This window comes from Lagopus muta, chromosome 1 (assembly GCF_023343835.1).
Source record: "Lagopus muta isolate bLagMut1 chromosome 1, bLagMut1 primary, whole genome shotgun sequence".
NCBI lineage: Eukaryota > Metazoa > Chordata > Aves > Galliformes > Phasianidae > Lagopus > Lagopus muta.
Genome location: NC_064433.1, coordinates 33455860 through 33478901, shown reverse-complemented (window position 1 = coordinate 33478901; position 23042 = coordinate 33455860). Strand labels below are relative to the sequence as shown.

At 45.1% G+C, this 23042-nt stretch overlaps 1 protein-coding gene across 1 annotated transcript in view; it reads right to left on the bottom strand.

Annotated features, from left to right (window-relative positions):
• MSRB3 (methionine sulfoxide reductase B3) overlaps nt 1-23042 on the bottom strand; it is an 80948-nt gene that overhangs the window by 54514 nt on the left and 3392 nt on the right. Inside the window, 1 exon segment of the mRNA XM_048944226.1 lies at nt 8782-8908. Coding sequence (XP_048800183.1) covers nt 8782-8908 — 127 coding nt within the window.

Sequence of the window (23042 nt, the reverse complement as noted above, 5' to 3'; positions counted from 1 at the left end):
TTCAATTGACCTTTTCAAGTCTGTGGTTCATAACACAGGCGAACAAGTGCCATTTCCTTCAGTATAACCAATCACAAGGAAACTAGCAACAAGATACGTCCAGACAGACTGACATGAGTTCGCACACCGTTACTCCTCACCACTCAGCCCTTCACTTGCTCCACCATGCCGGAGGTTTCAAGCAGTGTCTGGCGTGCCCTGACATACCCTGGCACTGCGCCTGATGCCTTTCCTCCTTTACATCCCTTTTGAACTGTTCTAATGATTTTCTCTTATGTCCTGTTGCTTCCCATCACTGCAAAATTAACTGAGCGTTTGAGCTCCGTGGAAGACACAGCATACGTTTTCCTCCTTCTGTGCATGCTTATATTCCACTAGCATTAATGGACATTACAGTCATGCATTGAATGCATACCATTAAGGCTTCCTGAGTTAAATACTGCAAGATCAAACATTCCAGCAGAGCAGGCCCATATAATAAATCGGGTTTCCAGTCTTCAGTACTATTTCTTTTAACAAACCCAAGCATTCTGAGGGGCCTTCCTGCACATTTTGTCATATCTATACCACCCCAGTCATGCAATGGGACCTGTGTGGGCAAACCCCCGAGGGCATGCACAGCTCCAGTAACCACAGAAGGGTTTGTGAAGAGCTCAGAGGACCTGGCTCTAAGTGTCTCCTGCTTCCCAAAGCTCCTTCACAGGTGGGTCCTACCTCACTCATCCACAGTGAATTATCTCACACTGAAGCTAAAAGGGGTTTTATTCTTTTAAATTTTGTTTGCACAGTTGATATCACCCCATGCACTTTTAGTCTGCACCCTATCAGGAAAAAAAGAAGAAAAAAAAAAAAGGTGTGGGGGATGTGGAACTGTTGATCTAGTTAACAAAAATTAAAAGAAAAACTCCTGAAAATGCAAATAAGTGAAAACAGTTCTGTTAGCTTGTAAATTCGGAAAAAAAAAAAAAAAAGATTTACAAAGCATAGTATTTGGTACATCTTTATATAATCCCATCACAAGCCATTTTAAATCACCTCAGCACACAACTGCCTAGGAGAGATTCTACAAAAGAACTCTGAAAACTGGGAGGTCAAGTTTAAGCAAAATGCAAACTTTGACATTAGGGAAACCTTGTAAACGTTTTATACGTTGAAAAACAGATTTGTGGTTCTTCTCTGAGGGATGGCTCCTTTGCTTTCTTGCTGTAGGTAGCTAACTCCCATCTGCTGCTGAAATACCATTTGCAGTTTCATGCAAGCATTAGGAGTAATGGAGTGAAGCCCATTTCCACTGTATTGTGCGTTGAAAAACCAAAAGCCAGGTACTGGGACAACAGCTGCAATATGGGCTCAGGAACAACACCAAAAAATATGTGCCTCAAAAACACTGTCTAGTGTCAGTTTGGTAGTCAGGATGGTTACATAGCTACAAAGGAAGGGCAAGCCAGATCTTCGCAAGTTCACAAGCTTCCCATGCAATCAAATGACAGAGCTGCCACATTTATTTTTTTCACCTGGCCATCAGCATGACTCCTGTTTTGTACACACTTATATACTGAGTCATCAGCAAAGATCTTCTGTGTAAGAATACCAGTTTCCTGAGCACTAAAACCCAAATAAACCCACTGTGGTCGCAGCAGGGGCAGATCTTATGGGGCAGGAGCCTGCCTTACTGCTTGCCCTGAGCTGTGAGTGCCTGTGCTGTGGTTACGTGGCCAAGGCCAAGGTTACGTGGGTGATGTGCAGGCCAAGGAGACTTTGTTCCCTGCAAAAGGAATCTGAAGCTGCCTGCCCTCCCTGTGAATGTAAAAAACATTCTGCAGGGGCTGGAAGTGTTTTGCATATTGGGAAAGGGGAAAAGAAGCAGCTCCATTCGTCTACTCTACTTCCTTATCTCATATTAATGAAATCAATGTCACTACCAGCCACAACCTCGCTCCCACAACCTTTAGACGTTGAGCACTCTGAGAGCAGCCTGCACCACAGGTGTGGGTGAGCATAGATACCTCACCAGGACAGTGGAAATGGCAGCACACAGCCCCTCAGAGAGGCTGGTGAGCAGAAGCACCTCATCCAACATGGAACAAAAGTCCTTGCATTATCACTGCCACTTCTGTCAGCCCACAACAGCCAAGGACAGGCACAGAGCAGCCAGCCTGCCTGCCTTGCTCTTGGGTGCAAAGCAAGCAAGGCAAGATTGAGATCCACAGGTACAGCAGTGGGAGAGAACATTTATTATGATCTATTTCTCTTCCTCTCTCCTTTAATAGATAAAGAGACTTTTGTTTTGCTGATATAATCCCAGCACCTTTCATGGGCACTCCATCTGTTTAAATTAAAAGCAAGAAAGGCAGAGACTCTTCAAGGAAGACTAGAGCACTCTGTATCTGGTCAGTAGATTTCTGTCAGGATCAATAAAAAGGTGCACAACATATGGAAAGGCATTTTATTAACAGCAGAATTAAGTTGAATTTAATAAAAGTGCTTTATGCTACCTTTTGCATTTCAGTGAGCCATCAAAATAAGTTTATTCACACGGCTTTAATAAAGGTCTAACCCTGCAGCGGAAACAATTAAAAAGTCAGCATTTGCCAGCGGTTACCGCAGTGCTGTGTAGCTTATTGTAGCATTCAGGCTGTAGCTAAATCCTCCTGCTGCTTCCTCCACAATAGTGATGTGTGGCCTGCGAAATGAGCACTGCGTTTCAAGAACCGAAGTGCCGTGAGTGCCTGGGCTGGGGGGTGGAGGGAAGGAGCTGGGGGAGGTCTCCCCTCCGATTCCAAACAACCCTGAGCTAAACCTGAGCCCTCAGCACAGAGCCTGCCTGCCCCGGCCTGCTGCTCCACAGCCCCCAGCCCAGTAGGAGGGCAGCCAGCGGGAAGGCGCCGTGCTCCTGTGCTGCGGCTCTCACTTGGCTACAGCCACCACGGAAATCAACATGGTAGCCCCCTCCCCTCTCAACACGCATCAGGACTAAAAGGTTGGCAGTTGCCAGCTTGCAGACCTCCTGGGTCGCAATTTCTCTCCACTCCTCATTTTCTCTCAAGACAGTGACCTCCAGTGAGCAAGCTGTGGTTAATGGAGCAGCTGGGCCTTGGTGCTTCCTGTGCCTCCAGACCCACTCAGCGTGCCATCCAACACCAGCATGTGCACCCCCTGGATGAGGGACCTGCTGGATCATCTCCTCCATCGCTTGCAAACACATTCTTACTGACTCGAGGGTTAACATCCTATCCTTCTTCCTGAACTGCACCTTTTCTTGCCTGCCCTCCCTCAGCTGTGCAGCAGATAACATCTCCTTTCCCTCTGCATGCTGTCATCTCTCTTTCCCCTCACATTCCTGTCTTCTTATGTACTCCTCAGAGAAAGGCCAAGGCTGGGAGTTGCTTTTAATTGAAAGGGAAAGAGTGAAGGCAGCCCTTAAAGGTGTCCTCAGACCTCCAGTCACACCCAGATGGCCTCACAACTAAAAGAGCAGCTTTGTACTGCAGCTTTTAAAGCACAGAAACACTGTCAGCAACAGAACTTCACCTTTTACATCCATCTTTTGCTGCAGAAATGCAGTAAGCCCAAACTGCTCTGGGCGCAGCAGTGGAAGGCAGGGAATTTATGAGCTCTCAAGATTAAAACATTCTTGTGAGAAAGGTAAAAATGGCTTGCGGTGAGTCCCCTATAGGAGTAGGAAGGGAAGCAAATGCCTTAAAGAGATCCGTCAGGGACTGTGCTGAGGAACTGGCTCTGTGCGCAGTACTGGGGGCACAAGGATCTCCTCATCCCATGGCTCTCAGCAGCACAGAGCCCTGAGCAGCCTCTGCCCACAGCCTCCTGGTACAGAGAGAACAAGGAGAGGGGTGAAAAAGGTACATAGCCTGCGTACAAAATAAAGCGCATTAACAAAGGGTTTCTGGTCTTCAGTATCATCCCAAGATTTGCAAGCATCAGGCATAAGGGCATCACTCCCAGTGAGATATCTACAAATAAATGTCATGTTAAGCTGTATTAAATAAGACATTATGTTAAACTGTATTAAATAAGATATTCTAGACTGAATACTGTTGTATTAAACAAACATTCATAAACACAGGATAACATTTTAAGCAGAAACAACATTAAATATACTTCCATTAAGACAGTTATACAGACTCATTTTTTAAACCATTCTCAAGCCTTTCAAAAAAAAAACAAAACACAACTTTATGCTCTATTATGACAATGCAGCATTCTGTTATCATCACTATCACCAAGAAGCAAAACAGAGATACAAACACATTTGTATATTAATGACACACGAACAGCTTCACATGCTGCTTGCTGCTGTGCTCACATAGTGCCTGCTCAAGCATGTGTCAAATGGATGGTTCTCCTAATCACTGGGAGGCAGTGGACTAGATAATTGGTAAGATTGTAATGAAGTGAAAAACAAAACTAAACTTTTTTTTTTCCAAATTGATATATTTGCTTTTTTTTTTCTTTTTTTTTTTAACTTAATTTAGTTTCATAGAACTAAGTTTTAACTTTCGCCCCCCAGTCAGTTCTGAGGAACAAGAACATCCAGCTGAGACCTTGTATGACACATGTAAGCCCAGAGCAAATTTTTACATTCATGTTATAAACCCCAGAAAATAGGGATTTATAATGAAAACACTGACAGGCATTTAACCATAGCCATACCAGCAGCATTGTTATACAGCAACTCAGTCTCACTTTTATTCTCTTTCAGGACACGTGAAGAGCCACCTGTAATCATACATCTTTGGTGATATGCATTACGGAAAGCTAAGGGGAAGTTAAAACATGAATGATAGAAGTTATACCTCTGAGCATACAAACATACGGTGTGCAACATTTTCAGATCTACCCAGTGAGCACCAAGGCTGAAAGCAGCCAACATGCTTGGAATGCATGAGACCAAGGTCTCTTCTAGGCCTTTAGTGTTGAGGGCAGATGTGGCAAACGCTGCGTGCACAGATAGTTTCACTGACACGAGCAGTTGGAGAGTTCACAGGGACAAACGCACAGGAATAACTCCTAAATGTTTGCAAGATCTGCTCCTCAGAGTAATCCTTTCTGTTCAAAGTTCAGTTTGGAGACCCAGTAACTTTCTGTTCACTAGCTATTCATTTCAATTTTATGGCAAGACAGCCTTACTGAAGCTGAGACTAACAAACATTTAATAAAACAAGTGAGAAACAAGCTATAGATGTTTGTTAAATAAAGACTTACACCATATGCCCAGCACCATCTTCATACAGATGTATTGTATCTTAATCTAAGCCTATAAAAGCATGGTTTCCTACTAGTAGTTATTTTAGTAATTAAACACTTCACAACACTTCAGTGTTATCTAGAACTTTATTATTTCACACGTGTCCTGGAAAGAAATACCAACTCTACTCCTGTCATTTCTTTATCATTACTTTTGCTTATTTTTACAATTTTCTTTGATCCACAGAAGAGGAAAAGCCAAATTGTCTCATGCAACAAATGTGATGTAAGCAGCATAACATTCAAAGTGTTAAAGGAATTTTTATAAGAAATGAGAACCCATACTAATTAAAAGACACAGCAAAGCAAAGTCAGATAACTTTTTACTTTGTATCTCGGTGGTCTGCTACAGAAAACATGTACATGGAATCTGCACAATCATTATTTCTATCGGTTACCTGTATGTTCTACAGCAGCTGAAACAGCTTTTGGATTAAAAGTTTGGGGTTTTTTGTGTGTGTGTTTTCAAAAAAAAAAAAAAAAAATTGAAAAAAAGAGGGGATTTAATTTCTATGAACTAAATGCTGGCAGGTGCTGAGTGCATCCTACATTTCTTTGGAAATTTAGAGCTTTCGACCTCAATAGGGCAGCCTCAAGAAACAGCATCTCTAAATCACACAAAAATACAATGGAGCTGTACTTTGCTGGAAATGAAATCTTGAACCGACATGGTTGAGTCTGGCTATGAGCACAGATTTATGTGATGTGGCCCAATGGCCATGCGTTTACTAAAATACTTTAAAATATTCCGAAGGTCTCGAGGTGTACTTTACGTATGAATGACCACTGAACGGGAAGCTTTTCATATAGCTCGGGATGTGTGGAACAGCATATGCTTGGTGCCATCTACTGGGGCTGCTGGGCTAGGGCCTGGCGCTGCAGCGCTGTAAGCAGCGCACTGAGGGCAGGCAGCACGATGGATTTGCACACATTGAAACATTTCGTCCTAGCTTCAGAAAAGAAATATTTTTAAAAGACCATTTAGAAGAGTGCGCTCACACCACGGGTGCTAATATACAAATGGAGAAAGAGAACATATAAAGACTTCTCTGGCACTAGGATTAGTTTGGTTTACCAGTCATTCAGCATAACCTGCACACGCTTGCAAAACTGCATCTGAGGGAAAAGAAAAATGCACGCTGGTCTAAGGTACTTCTGAGCATCATGCCATTCATTTAGCTTGCTTCTGATCTGCCCCTGTGACTTTGCATTAAGGACAAAGTACACACAATGTGACATCATTTTGTTCCATGAAGGACGGACAGAGCACTGAAATGAAATCATACTTTCACATTGAAGACCTTGTCCTGTAAATGTTTAACTGTCTGGAATTCAGAACAGTGCTGGGAAGCTCAGCTCATACCTAAGACAGTACTGGCCTCAGCCAGAGCCTTTGGCTTGGTAGCAGAGCTCAAGGCTGAAGTCCATGCCAGCACTTTGTTCCTTTGCACTGAGTGGACAGGGGTTGCAAAAGACAGACTGTCTCCTTCCTATGAAATCTGCTATTTGGCTGGAAGCAGGACAAGCTCTGCACCATTTGAGACTTGTAGGATCCTTGGCCTGAAGTGATACCGTTGCTGAGCTGCAACTCACAAAGAAAGGGCTGGTGGGAAAAGCACCAATACAATGTAATGGTAGAAAAAAAGTCATGAGAACTTGGGGCGTTTTCTGTATATTCAAAAATGAAGTCACAGTGGATTGTGGCATTTAAACAGATGTTGCCTCCAGATCTCATTCCCATGTTTAATTTGATACATGTTACACCATTTACTTGTAACCCCCTCAGTTCACCACACACAAAAAAACAAACCAAAAGCAAAGCAAGTCTACATTAATTTATAAGCATCTGGGGAATTCAGATTACTCTTAAAATATGTGAGATATGTGATTGTATATTATTCCACTGTTAGCAGATGAATTTTGGTTTAAAACATATACATAAGTAGTCAGTGGGTGGAACTCGTACTATTGATGCTTGCACAGTTACAGAGCAAATGCACACGAATAGGTAGTAGCGCTATCAACTTCTGATTCCAAAATTTGACTACAGCATTATGGCAGTAAAAGGATTGGACAAAACTGCCAGCACAATACTTCACCAAGAGGTATGCAGTAGAACAGCCTCCTGCAGACGGTGTTCCCAGCTCGCCAATGTGACATCCCCTTTGCAGAGCAGGGACAAAATAACCAGCACAGCGACTGTCCCCGTGTTGGGGCAGGCCCCAGCCATGTGAGCGCACATCAAAAGGTGCATCAAGAGGGCTAAGGAAATTTGCTTATCCTGTATTTTTAGGATTTAAAATCTGGCAGCAAATAGAACAGGAAACAAAGGTCAGACTGACACAATGTGGGCTATTTTCTCTCTTCCTCAATATGTGTTTGTAGCTCCTATCTAGGTTAATGGGAGTTTTGTGCACATGTGGGGGAAAACAGAACACAAATGCTGCAAAAATTGGACTCAGATTTAGTTCAAATAGAATGTAATCAGCTTTAGAGAGTCCATCAGCTTGAAAACTGATGTCTTATCACTGAAAAAATCTTTAGAACATCACCTCCATATGCTTGTTAAGTACAGCTCTAGAAAAAAGTGCTTATAACATTCTGTACCCTTATGAAACAGTTGTGTCATACAGACACCCACGCTGGTTCTTATTTGATGTTTCAAACACTGATCAGCCAGGATCTTATCTTTCTTTTATCTAAGTGTCAAGAAAATTCCTAGTAACAGTCAAAATTAACTCTGCAGCTTGTATTTTCTCTCCCATAAGCATGTACGCTGGCATTATTAGGCAGACATTACAAATACTGTTGTTTCAGTGAAATACAAAGTACTGTTGGGTTTGAGGTACAAATCATACAGGATGGGCCTTGTGGCAGCCCTCGCAGACCTAGCAGCAGGCCTTGGACATTGCTTGAGACGTGCAGTTGCACTGGAACATGAGGTTGCATATTTCCATTTAGTTATTTATTTACTTGCAGAAGTGTCAAGCCACTAAATATGCCATCAGAGGGGAAAAAAGAATTACACTTCAAATTCTGAACACTTTTTATACATAATTTTCAGGGTAATGTATTTAGTTACATTGAAACTTTTAAAAGGGAAACATTCAATGCAACCACAGCGCACTTCTGAGGATTTTGGAAAGGCTGTTATCGGATGCAGCTGCAATTCAATGCTGAATTCCAGTAAGTATCTTTTGAAAAAAATTGCAGACAGCACTGAACACAACTGATCTTTAATTCCACTGCTTTTCCAACAATGAGGAGAATAAAAAAAATTCAATTCAGAATTTGTTGGACAAGGAAGCTGGACAGCACTGCCAAGCAGAGTAAAATCTAGGCTATGGAAACCCTCAGCCAAGCCGGTGACTTTAAAAGAAAAGCAAACAAAGTTCTGGTTCCAAGGCAAATTTAAACAAAGCAGAGCAACCCATAGCACAGCGTTTCCTGCAGCAGAGACACCCATTGCTAACGGGCCTTCATTACGCATGACACGACAAGCAGCACCCATTCAACCTGAGGGAAGCCCACAGGCTCGCAGGGCCACTGGCTGGCTCTTTGTCACCAAATGCAGCAGGTTGAATGCAGACATCACTGTGATATCCTCACCAACAAAACCAGAGGCAAACAACAGGGGCAAGAGCTGAGTAGGGAAGAAAAAAAAAAAGAAAAAAAAAAAAAAAGAAAAAAAAAAGATGAGAACAAATTAAAACATCAAAAATGTTAAGATACATTCACAGAAAAAAACAATGCTTACAAGTTATTCAAGACCATCACATTCTAAATGCACCTTTCTTGGTGGGTTTCTTCTGCTCCCCCCCGTTAAGGTTTCAGTACGTATTACACAGCCTTCTGCAGAGCAGCTTTCTGAGCCACACGTGAGGGAGGGGATATCTTTATTGGAGGCCTTTACAGCAGATGCTTAAGATCCCAAACACTGAGCAATGTGGGGCAGCAACTTGCGCAATCACAAGTGGGGAAGCCCTGAGGGGCAGCGCTGGTGGCCCAAGCTAGATGGCAGGACTCCTGCTTTCAACATCCCATAATGTGGCAGGATTTTCCTTTTTGTTTTGTTAAAAAAACCAAGCTCCACATTTCTGAATGGTGAGCGCAAGAAATCAGTCACCGCTAAAAATTGTTCTTTTGATGACTCGTCCGAACGTGACATCTCACTGCAATAAACTTGCCAGATATCTCAAACCCACGACTTCTTGTTTTAAAGGCAGGAAATAATTTGCATTGTAAACCGTCCGTGAGATATATTTAAACAATCCTCTGGCCAGTTTAAATATAGAAAATAGAGAGAGAAGGCACTCGCAAGGTTTTCTTTGGGACGGATTTAACACCAATTGCTTCATTTCCCCGCCATGGGAAGGAGGACACGCAGCTGCCTGGCAGCACGGCCGCAGCAGGGAACGTGACACAGGATGCAGCAGCACGGCACTCAGTGATGCCGGAGGAGCAGCCCAGGCCAGGCGGTGAAGCACAAGCATGGCTCCTTGCGAGGGCCTCCCCTCCGTGGGGGCCTCAGCGCCCGGCTCGTGCTGGGCATGGTTTCACGGCGGGCATTTCCTGAGGGAGGGGGGAGGCGATCGCAGCCTCTTCCGACCCCCGAGCAAGCAAACGCGTAGCGCACGCTGATGTATGTTACCGCATCGCTCTGGAGTATATCTGAGAGAAAACTGCTTGTATTAACATGCCTGAACTCTGACTTCTCCAAACTAAACTCGCTGCAAAACCAAAACATTTTTGTGTTACTAAATGGAGGCAAAGAGGAGGGGGAAGGTAAGTACCGCACAATGAACAGCCTGAGAGAGCCATTAAACATAAATAAACATGTCATTTTCACGAGTGACTGCAGGACCGGTTTAAAAAAAAATAAAAAATAAAAAAAAAGGAAAAAAATTCCTCCAGAGCAGACTACCAACTAATAAAAGATCAAAGGTCTGTCCGTAACGAACACTACAAATAAAAACGTGACTTTTTTTTTTTTTTCTTTTTTTTTTCCCAGCGACCTTCGCTGCCAGGAATAAAGTGCGCAGTGAAAGCGTAATTACCCGGCCGGGCTGCAGCCTCGCCGCGCTCCCGCAGCCGGCCATAAAACCTTCCCACCCTGCCCGGCAGCGCAGGCCTGCCAGCCGCGGCCATCTGGCTTGTGTCAGTGCCGGCGAGGCCGGCGGGAAACGCGGCGCTGAAGTCACGGCGCAGGTCAGCCGGGGAACAAAGGCGCATTTTGCCCTTCAAAAGCTGGGGTGCCCCAGCAGCGGGGCCCTCGGCCCGCCGGCGGGGTGATTTATGGCTGTGCAGATCCCGCTGCTACCGAGATTGGCCGGCCCCATCTAGCGGTCGGCACCGAGAGAAGACCGTGAGAAGGGAGGCATGGTCAGGGACCACCGTTCACCCAACACCAAGCCGGGCCAGCGGGGCTCTTCGTCTCTATGCTTGAGCCTGGCTCAAGCAGACATGTTGGCCATTCGGCATCACTAAGAGGCCTCCTGGGCTGCCGAGGCGAAGGTGGGTGGTGGGGAACAGCCCCAGGTTGCCGAAAGTCACACCCTGCCCTGCCTGTGTGTGGGCATGTGCTGAGCAAAGTCCTGACTACAAGCACAGCAAGGACATCTGGTCCCCAAGGCTGACATTCACGTCACGTCACGTCACAACCCTGCTCACTGCTGGGCTACAGACCACCAGCTGCTTCAGTGGGGACTGCGTGTCAGCAGAGCTCACCATGCAGCTTCCTGACGGCGCAGTGCCGCCAAACCCAGCAGCACAGAAACCTTCTGTCCCTGTTGCTTCAAACTGGGAGCATTCTCACCTGTGCTGGAGGCCAGAATGCCAAAAGGTAGCCAGACTTACTGCTCTCCCACCAGCTTCTCACAGGGAAGCCTTGCACCTGTCTGTGAAACATCTCCCCGTGCAGCTGGGTGTAGGCATCTGGGCGAACACAAATGCACCACCGTGGCTCTGCGGTTCATCTGTGCCACCGTGTGCTCCATCAAGCCTACCAAACCTGCTTCTTTGTGGCACTGCATTTACCTCTCCAGAACAAAACTGTTCTCCTCCACCCTTCTGTGAGAAGTAAATGGAATTGTAACTCTCTCAAGCGTAAGCAGTTGAGAGGAAATTATATGAATTTGCCAAGGATTAGAAAATAGATCTTGACCTCTTGAAAATGTCAAATATCTCAGCATTCACCAAAATGTTGTTATTTAGTCTCGACTATTTGTAAAGACTTGGAGGATATAAGTCCTGAAAGCCCAATAAAATATAACCGAGCATTCAAGAAAGTATTTTATTGCAGTTAGCATATTTTATTATTTTATCACTGACGTTTTGATTGCTATTTTTACTTACTCTGCACATTACAGCAGTGCCCAGTAGTTTCAAGTAGGACTGGGACCTCCCGGTGCTATGTTCTGCATACACAGAACAAAAATCCCTGCTGCAGGGTGCTTACAGTCCAAGATCAAAAACTGCTCGTAAAGAATTAGGAAAAAGAAGAATAAAAGCAAAACCATTACTATTGATAAATTTGGTGTGAAGGTGCTTAGCTGCCCCGCCTGCTGATTCTCTGAGTACCAAGATCAGTTTGATAGAGAACAACAGTGATGTAGTCTTGCCAGGTAAGACCTTTTCTCTGCTCTTTCAGCAAATTTGGCTATATGCTTCAACAGGTTTAGGAACTGGGTTTGCATTTCAGCTCTATTAGACAGAAAATCAACAAACACAGGAATGAGGCACCACCCTGAAGTATTGTTGCTGGTGTTTAACCTCAGGTGCTACGCCCACTTGGATCTTTGCTGAGCCCAACAAGAGCCCTACACCACTGCCGAAGGCACCAACCCAGCCCTAGGAAAGCCAGCAGTGCTGGCACAGCATTCTGCCTTGTCAACATGTCCCTGGGGACACTGGGACTGTGTGGCCTCAGCCATCATGCATTTGAGCCAAAGGAATGCCACAGTACTACGCTCCCACCAAGCAGGCTCATCATCCACATACCCCACTACGTTTTCCTGGTGGGATAAATGCTCTGTGAAGAGCCCAGTGCAATACACACAATCCAGGAAAGGGGAGGCTGCTTTCTTTGAAGTCACCTTTGGTCACTGGTGGGGGATTCCCTTTGCTTTTGTGTTTGTTTTTTTTTTTTCCTGGGGGAAAAGTATTAAGATCCCTGCAGTTCTGTCCCAGCTCTGAATGGAGGCTGCCCCCAAAAACCAGGACACCACTGGCTCTTCCACAGGTGTCCCCAGGTGTCCCTCCATAGTGTGACCAAGCTTCCTGGAGCCTCTTCCCTGCACTTCCTCCTTTAATGAAGTACAGAAGGGGACAGCAGGAAGTGCATGTCTGCCTGGCTCCTGTGATGTGGGCACAACGCTCAGTGATACCTTGTGAAACTTGTAAATAACAATCATACCAGTCTAGTGGTAGCCGTGTCATTAGGTGGAACTGCAACCCAGGAAAGCCTTTGTTTTAGGATGCTGACATCCTAATGTTGACAGATGGTGAAGTATTGCCAGCTTTCAACAACTTCTATACCTTCAAATTGCAAACGTTGGAAGAAACTGCAAATTAGCCCCCCCCACTCCTCCCCCCCAAAAAAAACAAAAAACACCACATAACCATAACTGTTAAAAAATGTAGGGAGTTGTGATTTGTCAGCCTCTGCCTGCAAATAGAGAAATTTCCCTGTGAGAGAGGCAAGTTGAGAGAGAAAATTTTGGTATGATCGTATGTTGCTTTTAAGAACTGCAAGAGAAACACCAAGGGTCTCGGGAGCCCATAACACTGTTGTTTTACCTTTTTCCATATGTAGTGTTTCTACTGAAAATTCAGGTCCAGAATTCCTAAAATTACATGGGAACCCCAGCTCTCACAAGAAACATGTGAAGCTGTAGCTCTTCAGTAGTAAACTAAAAATTAGCAGTAAAGCAACTGGGCACCAATTCTTCTGGGAACAATCTCTTTTTCTTGCACCAATAACGAGACCTCGATAGTGTGAGACTTCGACTTGTTTCCCAATTTCCACCCCCTCCCCCCTGGTCCCAAGTCTCTGGCCCCACTCTGAGGACAGGAAACAATTACAGATCCCGATGTTTGCCAGAGAGCCAGGCTCCTATGTCAGGAATTTCAGAGTCACTGGACAAAGCAGAGGAGCAAAACCACTGCCATACTGGAGACACCCAAACAACTAGGAGTCACAAGCAAAGGCCTGTAAGTTTTCTACAGTCAAGTTTTACAGTGACAATTTAATTTTAATTCATATTTGTTCTGCTAAGTTTCTCCAGTCAAGCAGTTGCTTTAGAAAGGCTTTGTTTGTTGACCTTTCTGTTTGGCTTTGACATATATCAAACTATAAGCAAATGTGTCATGGATAAAATGTAATGGAATATTTAATATATACATTTATTCCAGTCTTAGTTGTCTTTGGACCTTTTTTTCTAATTTGGCTTTTGGTTACCAAAAGTCTGCCAGGCAGACTCAGCAGACAGGAGTGCACAATCACCAGGCACTGCAAGAATAAGAAGCACAGCCCTGAGAGAACCACATGAGCAAACGTCTCAGCATGTCATGGGTTTCTGCATCTAAGCAGCTGTGAGCCCCTCGCCATTTTCCTTTAACACACCCACTGCAAAAGCTGAAGGCCCGTGGTCTCACCTGCTCCCTCCATTGCCCTTGATAGTTTTTAGGGTCTTTACTGCTTGTGCCAAGGCCAGGGGGCAAAGGCAGTGCTTAACAGCTTATAGGGAGATGTTTAATGGGGGCTGATCCAAAATCCAGCACAGCAGTGCCAACTATGGCAGGAGACCAGTGCACAGCAAAACTTTTCAGGAGCGGGATGAGGACTGCCAGTTATTTACTGGAGAAAGGGGAAGGGAAGAGGCGCTGTTTCCCCTGCAGATCCCAGAAGGTCTCTGACCTTTCACCAAGCTTCTCAGCTTTGAAGGGATGATGCTAGCCTTCCCCCTCGCTGTAAGCACTATCCTTCCATAGGTACACTTCCAACCCGGGCTAAGATACCTTCCTGTCCTGACCAAAACTTTAAAGTCAGTTAAAAAATATTTGAAAATTCATCCTTGAAGAGAGATTTTAGGATTTGCATTTTCATATACTTCTACAACAACTGATATTGCAAACTGAGAGTGTCCCCACAAGTTCCTGCTTAGCTATTAACACATGTTGCTAAAGCTCACTGATTAGTGTAAAATATTTCAGCCATAGCAGCTAACAATATGCAGCAAAACACTGTAAAGACCATTACAAATATGACCTTCTCAGAGGCTAAATAAAGAGGCATATAACATTTTAGAAGAAACTAATTGTGTTAGCTTTCCAGGAATGCAAAAGAACTGTAGCATTTAATTTGTGCGCTTGTACGTTTTATTTTTTCCTCCTCCTCATAAAATACAAGCTTCTCAATTAAAGCCACACAAGTCAGAAGCATTCAGCCTGAATTCCCACATCACTTTTAACACTCTCAATTAAAGCATGTTCTCCATAGCTGTTCGCACTGGAATGTGCAAACTAAATGTCAATCCAGTCTACTTTTAGGAAGTTTACATTGCGCCCTGATAAAAGAGGTCATTACTGCCATATCCCATAATATCTGAGTGGAAAACCAGGAAATGTCAAGCTCTAAACTTGAAGTTACTGCTACTACTACTACTAGAAAGAAACCTAAGTGATGAAGTTCATAACCTTTCTCCTTTCTTCAGTTTTAAACATTCTCTCACCCTGGATTTTGTTTTATATCCTGAAATACCGAGTGTGTTTACAACTGAAATTAACCTAAGTTATATACCTTTCTCCAATACAGAACCTATGCTCTTAACACAAAAGCAATTTTCACATCAGTTTGGACAACACGTGCTTTGGGACACGGCCAAACCCACCTACAGGTGCTACCTTTCAGCTTCAGAGACCCTTGCTAACACAAAAGGTCTTTAGCAGAAGAAGCAGAGAAGTTGATGACAGAGAGGAACATGTAGCGTCTCCTACAGGCAAGGCAAGGCAGCTGCCTTTGCACCACAGAGGGGTTCCCTGCTGGCCTCACACAGCTCCCAGCACTGTGCCCACTGGCCAACTCACCCTCACATGAAAAGGGAAGAGATGGCCCAACCTAGCAGTGCTATTGGCGTATCATTTACAAATGCCAGCAATATTGCCAACATTCATTATTTTAACAGTGATGCTTAAGAGATGAGCCTCCTACAACCAGTTTTAGATCCTCGCACAGACTAAAATGGTCGCCTTTTCAAGCAGGTAATCCAGATTCCCAACCTCCTGCTCGCATTTCAGTGTAATCTCACTGCTTTCAACACCTGAAAAGGTCTGAAAACTTGCCAAGTAAGGAGGCGCTACTTTGGGTGTCTGTGAGTTTGCATTCATATTAGAACAGTTATCCAGAGAAGTGATTTGAGGAAAATCATGGAGGAAAACATCTGAGCAGAGAATGAAGAGCTACATTTAATTTTCATTTAATTCCTGAATGGAACTAACATTCTTTCTAGTCTCAGCTGCCAAAGATGGGAAGCTCCCAGCCCCTTACAGGAATGTGCCTTGTTGGCTGAACCAGGACACGTCCTAGCTCCCAACTCGGTCTTGTGAAAAACCAAAGCAGTCTGGCAGTAATGTGCTGGTGTGCCAGGGTAACAGAAGCCCCACAGGTGTGTCCAGGGACCAGATCAAGAAAGCAGGAGACGAGAGGATAATCAGAAGCAAAGGCTTTTTTGAATGCTGCACACTTGCAGGAAAACAAGAGGGGGAAAGCACATTGAATCAGAGGAAGAGAGGGAACCCCAAAAACTAGGAGGGCAGAGGACCGGTTCTGATAAAGGCAGAGCTGAGAGCTCCTGAGAGCCACATGCGTTCCCACAGCTTCCATTGCCAGACTGCCTCCCAACAGCTCCAGCTACCAATACTTCTCAAAGGAGAGCCAACATAGGTTGGTTGGGATTTCCACCCTCCCTTTCTCTTCCTCCCAGATCCGATGCACTAAAATAGCATTGCTCTGCTCTGCTGCACTTTTGGTTTCCCTGCTTTGGTTGCCTGCCAGCACTCAGCACATTCCTTGTATGGCAGCAAGTTTATAACCATGGCAGTCACAAACTATTCATAAATGGGTCTTTTCTGAGAATAATCATCATCATCTTTTCAACATCTTGAAAAATATCTAATCTTTTCCATTCCAGGCAGTCCTTTCCAGTGCACTAGTAAAGGATTAATTGCTTCTGGTGCTTACAGGATGAGATACAAGTGTTCTGGAAATAACCTTTTAATTTAACAGTTCCTACTGGCTAAGCCCAAAAGCTTTTTGCTTTGCTCACCAGAGAAATATTCATTGTCAGTACTAAAAGAAAAAAGGCTGCAACCCTCCCAAGCTGTGGGCTACTGCCATGCATGGAGCTTCTCGCAGCCAGCACTGGGGGCACAGTGCCTACTTTTACTGCCAGCCAGCTTTGGAAGGGCACACTCTTCCCCTCCACCAGCACTTGCTGTGTCAAGCTTACCAGCACAGCAGAACTAACAGGCTTTCTCATCTCTCTATTTTTAATTCAGGACAAACCCCATGCATCATTTACCATGAGGTGAACCAACTTCCTTTTCTTAGCAGTGAACAGAAGCCCTTCAGTAGGATTTTCTATTCTACTTTCCTGAAACAACTTTATATCATTTTTTGAGGAATAATAATAATTTGAAAAAGATACATTCAAGATTAAACAGATTGTTTTGAAATGGAGTCATTTGAAACAGTGTTATGAAGTGCTCCTTAGCTCAGGGCTCCTTGCTGAGAGGAGAGGAGAGGAGAGGAGAGGAGAGGAGAGGAGAGGAGAGGAGAGGAGAGGAGAGGAGAGGAGAGGAGAGGAGAGGAGAGGAGAGGAGAGGAGAGGAGAGGAGAGGAGAGGAGAGGAGAGGAGAGGAGAGGAGAGGAGAGGAGAGGAGAGGAGAGGAGAGGAGAGGAGAGGAAGAATTTAGAAAGCTTTGTAAAAAGGTGTCCTGCTCTCTGGGTTGGGTGGCTGCACATCACATCGATTCAGGTCGGTTGTTTCTTTTTTTGCCATCCCAGCTCCGAGAACAGCGTTTCGAGTGAAAGCCACCAGAGCTGCCAGTCTCTCCCGGCACTCTCCCTTACATAGAAATTTTCTACAGAGCCGTGTCTGAAACCGATACCGCTGCTCACCACCGAGAGGAGCCGTCTCCCTGCCTAAGTACCAGAAACTCATCCTTCAAGTGACAGCATCGGCCCGCAGAAGTCTATGCAGATGTCGACAGAATAGAAGCTTTTAAAAATGTGTCTTTGATCACAAAAATCATGTCGTGGTATTTAGAACAGCCTTATGAATACACGAGACGACTTCAGCCTTTTATCAAAAAAATAGGTTATAAGAATAGGCATGAAGAAATTTGAATGCCACACAAAAGGAAAGAATTGCTCACAAACTATAATAGTAACGTTAACCATGCTAAAAGCAAGGAACCTTTAAGCAGTTAAAAAATAAAATTAAAAACACATCCAATCCATACCACAAAGACGTTCCTCTAAGAAAAACAGGAATCCTCCGTTCTCCCTCTGTCACAGAGGTCCTTCTAGTTGTAGGGAGCGCTAAAGCTCTGAGAAGACACGACAACAAACAGGGCAAAAGGAGTATTCATTTCACACTGTTAATGCTTTTTAAACATGCAGCAGTTTAAGAATGGATAAACACAGCATTTAAAAAGTATACAGATATTTACATGGATGTGCTGCACCTGAAGATTCTCTTCAGTTCATGAGCAAAAGAAATACTAATTCTAGCTGAATATATGGTTTGAATACTTATTCTGGTTTCTTCTTCCTCTTTCATTTTCTCTCAGATATCCAGAATGTGAGGGTGCCTTTTCCAAAATCTAGCAAGCCTTACAGTTTTGCAGTGCAACCCTGACTGAATTCCAGACACAAACAGCCTCTGCAGCTCCCAGCAAAAGGCGCTCACCTGGAGATCACAGATGCCTCCGGCTGCCCTACAGCACGGTGTCACATGCAGGTTGGAGCCTCCTGGGGCTGGGGCACATCCCCTGCCCGCTGCAAGGCTGGCAGCAACAGCAGCCCGATGGCATTTATCCCTGGGCAGCCAGCCTGCTCTGTGACAGCCACCCTGCTCCCAGTCCCCTGCTCCTTTGGAGGGCACAGGTGCGTCTGCCCAGATTGTTCACTTCTTCCCTCAGCCTTCTTGAAGCTCAAGGCTTCCAAATCCCCGTGAGGATCAACAATCCAAGGGAAATTTGGGTGTTTCCCTTGCATAAGCTGTACTGAAAAGTGACATATGCCCCAGATCCTTCAGAAGAGACACGGGCCCAGCGCATGCACGCAGCTCCCTCCCTGCCACCCCGGACTTAATTAAGCCTTGCCCCAAAATTCTGCTTGCTGCTGTCCTACTTGGAGTCCTGCTCCACAAAAAGGAAGCACTGCAATTAAAACCCCATGCATCATTTCCTCTCCCCTTGGCTCTGACGTCTCACACCAACATGGGAAACCCCCCAGTGAAGCTGTCGTGCCTGGATGCTTCACTGCCCCTGCAGAAGCTCCCTGCAGCCCAGCCCCACTCTAGGCACACAGGACTTCAGCACCTGTGAGTAAAATGAATGGCTACGGATGTACCAAGTTTGTGTCTACTTTGAGGTTATAAAAAGACACAACTGTTGGTCACAAGTCTGATATTGTTCCAAAAGTAATACCTCCTATTAATTTCCACAGAAAAGACAACAGATACAAAGAGCATAAAAACACTATTTGATAGAGAAAATTCTCAGCTACAAAACAGTACATTTCAACACAGTCACCACCATTAGCAGTGCAATTTCACCAGCAATGAACAAGAGCCTGAATGCCACGCTCATGAAAAGTGGCACCAGCAGAGGTGCCCCAATATTGCTGTCACCACCACTGAAATGCACCACCCACTGCCTCACTGTGCTCACATCCACTGCTTGGTCTCCATAAACATTCAGCAAGCATTGATGAATGTCAATGGGAGCAATGTTTTCCACATGGAGGAATTCGATTTCATACATTCACTTTATATGCATTTTCATGTCAGACACCATCGAATCAGACTGCCCCTCTGCTGCCATCTGTCACACAGCAACAAAATGGAATGGGGTATTGGTGGGGAGGTTCAGCTTCTACTGCTGCACCACCAACATCCACCTCTTACAGCATGGGCCAACACAGTAAAAAAGGAGGAGCAGCCTTGTATTTATTCAGTGTGTTATTTTTACAGCACTTGTATAAACGTGCAGAAAGTTTGATAATTTCTGCGGGGTTTCATTTCTGCCTGCAGAAATGCCAGAAATGGAAAAGAGCAAGTTTAGGTATTTTTAACCTGAAACTGTGAAGGCAGTAACAGGTCTCAGTTTCACACCCACTGCCTGGAAGGGACAGGGGAGCGGTCTGTCCCCACACCATGCAGCACACACGGGGTCTCAGTGCAGCCCTCACAATGCTTTGTCAGCTTCATAACACTGCACAAATGCTGACATTCCGCTTGTGGCCCCAGAACAAAACTATCCAATGAAATGGAGGATATACTAGAATCACAACTGTTTACTGTGCAGTACCAATTGCAACCAAAATTATGCAGGGCCTGTATTAGTCTTCTGCTAGAATCTGCACAGCTCAATCTTGCTCAAGAGCCACAGAGCTTCCTGTGAGAATCTCACACTGTGTGTTTGCACAGAGGTGAATGCTGCAGGAACAAGTGCCAGCCCCAGGCAGTAAATCATATGAGCAGAGAGAACCAAAGAGGAGCAGATGGAGGTGCATAATTCTAACCCCACTGACTGCTGGTAACTCAAAGACCCAGAACTCGGGACGGCAGTAGCACTCGCTTTCAGGATGTTTCTGCTACGACTGCTGCAAACGTTCCTAGCACCACTGTGCACTTTGCAGGTCTGAGGTTGGTTCTGCTGAGGCAGCTCCAGGGCATCTCAGCCCATGGCACAAACAAGCCCTTATTTGGGCTGAGCAAGACAGGACGAGCAGAAGTTTGAAACACAAAATCTACAAGCAGCGCTCTCTGCTCCAAACCCCACGTTCCTCTCCCATTGCAATGCCACAGAGCTGGTTAATCACCAGCACAGCGGACTTTACCTGTATTGATTTCATGTATTGATCAGTTGTAAAAGATAGCCTGGTTAAACTTTCCCTTTCTGTGGCCAAGATTTCAAGGGACATTAACAGCTGGAAATGACTCTCTCTCAAAAGCTGGGTGATAACTTCCATTTCTCCTCAAAAATCACCCAAAACACTCCACAAAGCTACCATTCATGATCTCCTGCTCCATTACACAAATCTCATGAAAATCTTGGGGTGATCATCATATTCCTCCCAGCATCACTTCTCTGTCAACAAAAGGTGTACTCTCGATTGTCCATTTCACCCCATACTTGAGTCTCTTCTCCTTCCTTGCCACAGCTTTGGGGACTGTGTGTGCCAAATCAGTCACACTGATGTGAATCACTGTATTCCTGGACTATGAAGCTTTTGTATGTCTGCAGCCCTTCTCTGAGGCTGCACTTCCTCCTCTGACAGGTTACAAAACTCACCCTAAAATATCTGGGAAATAACTTGGGATAATCACTCAGAAAAGAGTGAGCATCTCTGAGGATTTCTGAAAGGCTTTTGCCTTTCCCAAAGCTCAGGGGTAAGGTGACAACGTCCCCTTTGAAAAAGGAAGAAAGCAATTGGTGTATTGCACATCTGAGCATACCTCCACATCCAGAAAGCTTTTGAAACAAACAACAACAACAACAACAACAACAAAACACATACATAGGCAATTGAAAAGTAACAAAGCAATAAGCAGTCAAGGTAGATTTGTAAGATCCTACGCCATCAAACTAGTACTAGTGCTTCCTCTTCTACGAGCTCCTAGTGGTATTTTCATAAACAGACTGGAAAAGCATCTTCCTTCTGGATTATGGTACCACAGCTTGGGAATGTCAGGCTGAAGAACACCTGCCAAGGGCCCAGCTCTGATCAGCACTTCTCCTGCTGCTGGGACCTGCAAGCACTCCTAAGTGAACTGCAGACACGAACTTGGAAGGAGCACTGCAAAGAGCCCAGCAGAAATCAACATAATCCTCAGGAAGTGGAAAAGGGTCCAAAATCAGTAAATGGAATTCAGTACAGCCAAGTACAGAGAGATGCACAGAGTACAGCCAAGAACAGAGCCAAGTACAGGTCTTTTTAAAAAAAATAATAATAATAATAACCACAAAAGCACTCAAACGCACAAATCGAAATGGAAACTACAAGACAAGCAGGGGTACCACAGAAAAGGATGTCAAGGTTAAAATGCCCATAAGCTGAGCCAATACTGTGATAACTGCTGCAAAAAAAAGGCAAGTGAAATTTGGAGTTTATCAAAAAGAGAAGCTAATACCTAATAGCAGGAGCTGGGGAGGGAGCAGAGCTGCTGAGCTCTGCTCAGCAACAATGAGGTACCAGCTGGAATCTCATGCTGGCTTGAGGCATAAGACAGAAGAAACTGGGGAGAGTTCAGAAGAGAGAATGAAAGAGATTCAGAAAATCTAACTTCTGCAAAGACCTGGGAAGAACTTTATCTACAAGAGCTGCTGTGGTAGTGCAACGCTCTGAAAGCCTGTGTCTCAAACAGCAATACACTAAGAAGCTATTACACTGAGTGTACTGCTGCCACAGTTATTAATTATCATACTATAGATAAAACTGTATTATGCTAATCCATATGCAGCAACAAAAAGCCTCCCTCTCTGAGACAACTCTGCAAGGGCAGTCTGAGGCTCTTGCGCAGTATCTGCAGTAACCCTACCCAGCATGGTTCCACCACTGCTCCAGCAGCTCAGTGCAGCTTGGCACCTCTCTGAAGTCCAGAGGCAAGCAGCAAAGCTGCCTTGAGCTTTTGCAGATAGAGTGCCAAGCTCTGTGCAAAACTGGAAACCAACAGTCCCCAGTGCTTCCCTTGGTGCCAGCCACTAATTGCCTGCAGGAGCCACGGCAAAGCAGGTCCCCTACATTTCTCTTATGGAAATAGGTTTTAATAAGATACTCTATCAGCATGGAGTATCCTTCCACTGATTCTAATCCTGTAAAAAATAGGAGGAACTAAGGATACAGTCCAAAAGCACAGTTCCCACAGCAAGCAGTCAAAGACTAAGGCTCTCTGCCCAACAGTGCTGACTTTCTTTTCCTGCAGCCTTTAGAAAGAAGAGATGGTTAAACTACAAAAAACCCCAAATCCCTTTATCTGGGAAGTTTCTGCTGCACATTTCAGGCCCTAATGTCACAGAGCTGCCTGGCTCCCCTTGACCCTTCTGCCCTCCCCAAGCCCACAGCAGTGTGCCCGCTCCCTCCTTGCCTCCAGCTCACCCACCCCACAGCCCCACAGCCGCAGGAGCCGAATCTCACCAGCTGCTCTGTCAGCCCTACTCTCAGGATCACCTCCACTGTATGGCTGGACTCAGCAGGTCCAGCAACTCCACATCAGATCGATGTTTGCTCTATATAGGCTTCGTGCTCTGGAAGCAGACACAGGAATACTAAAGCCAGGCTCACTGTGCTGTCAAATGCCATCACGTGGACTGAGAGCAACACCCATGTGAACTCGACCCCAGGCAACCAGCTGCACAGAGCCCTTCAGCAGAGCAGCATTGCAAATCACCCACACCTTCCCTGCCTGCATTTGGAGGCACAGCACAGTCAAGATCAAGATGCTGGGGAACAGGACTTGGCAAGGACAAGGCAATGCTTATCTGGGCAG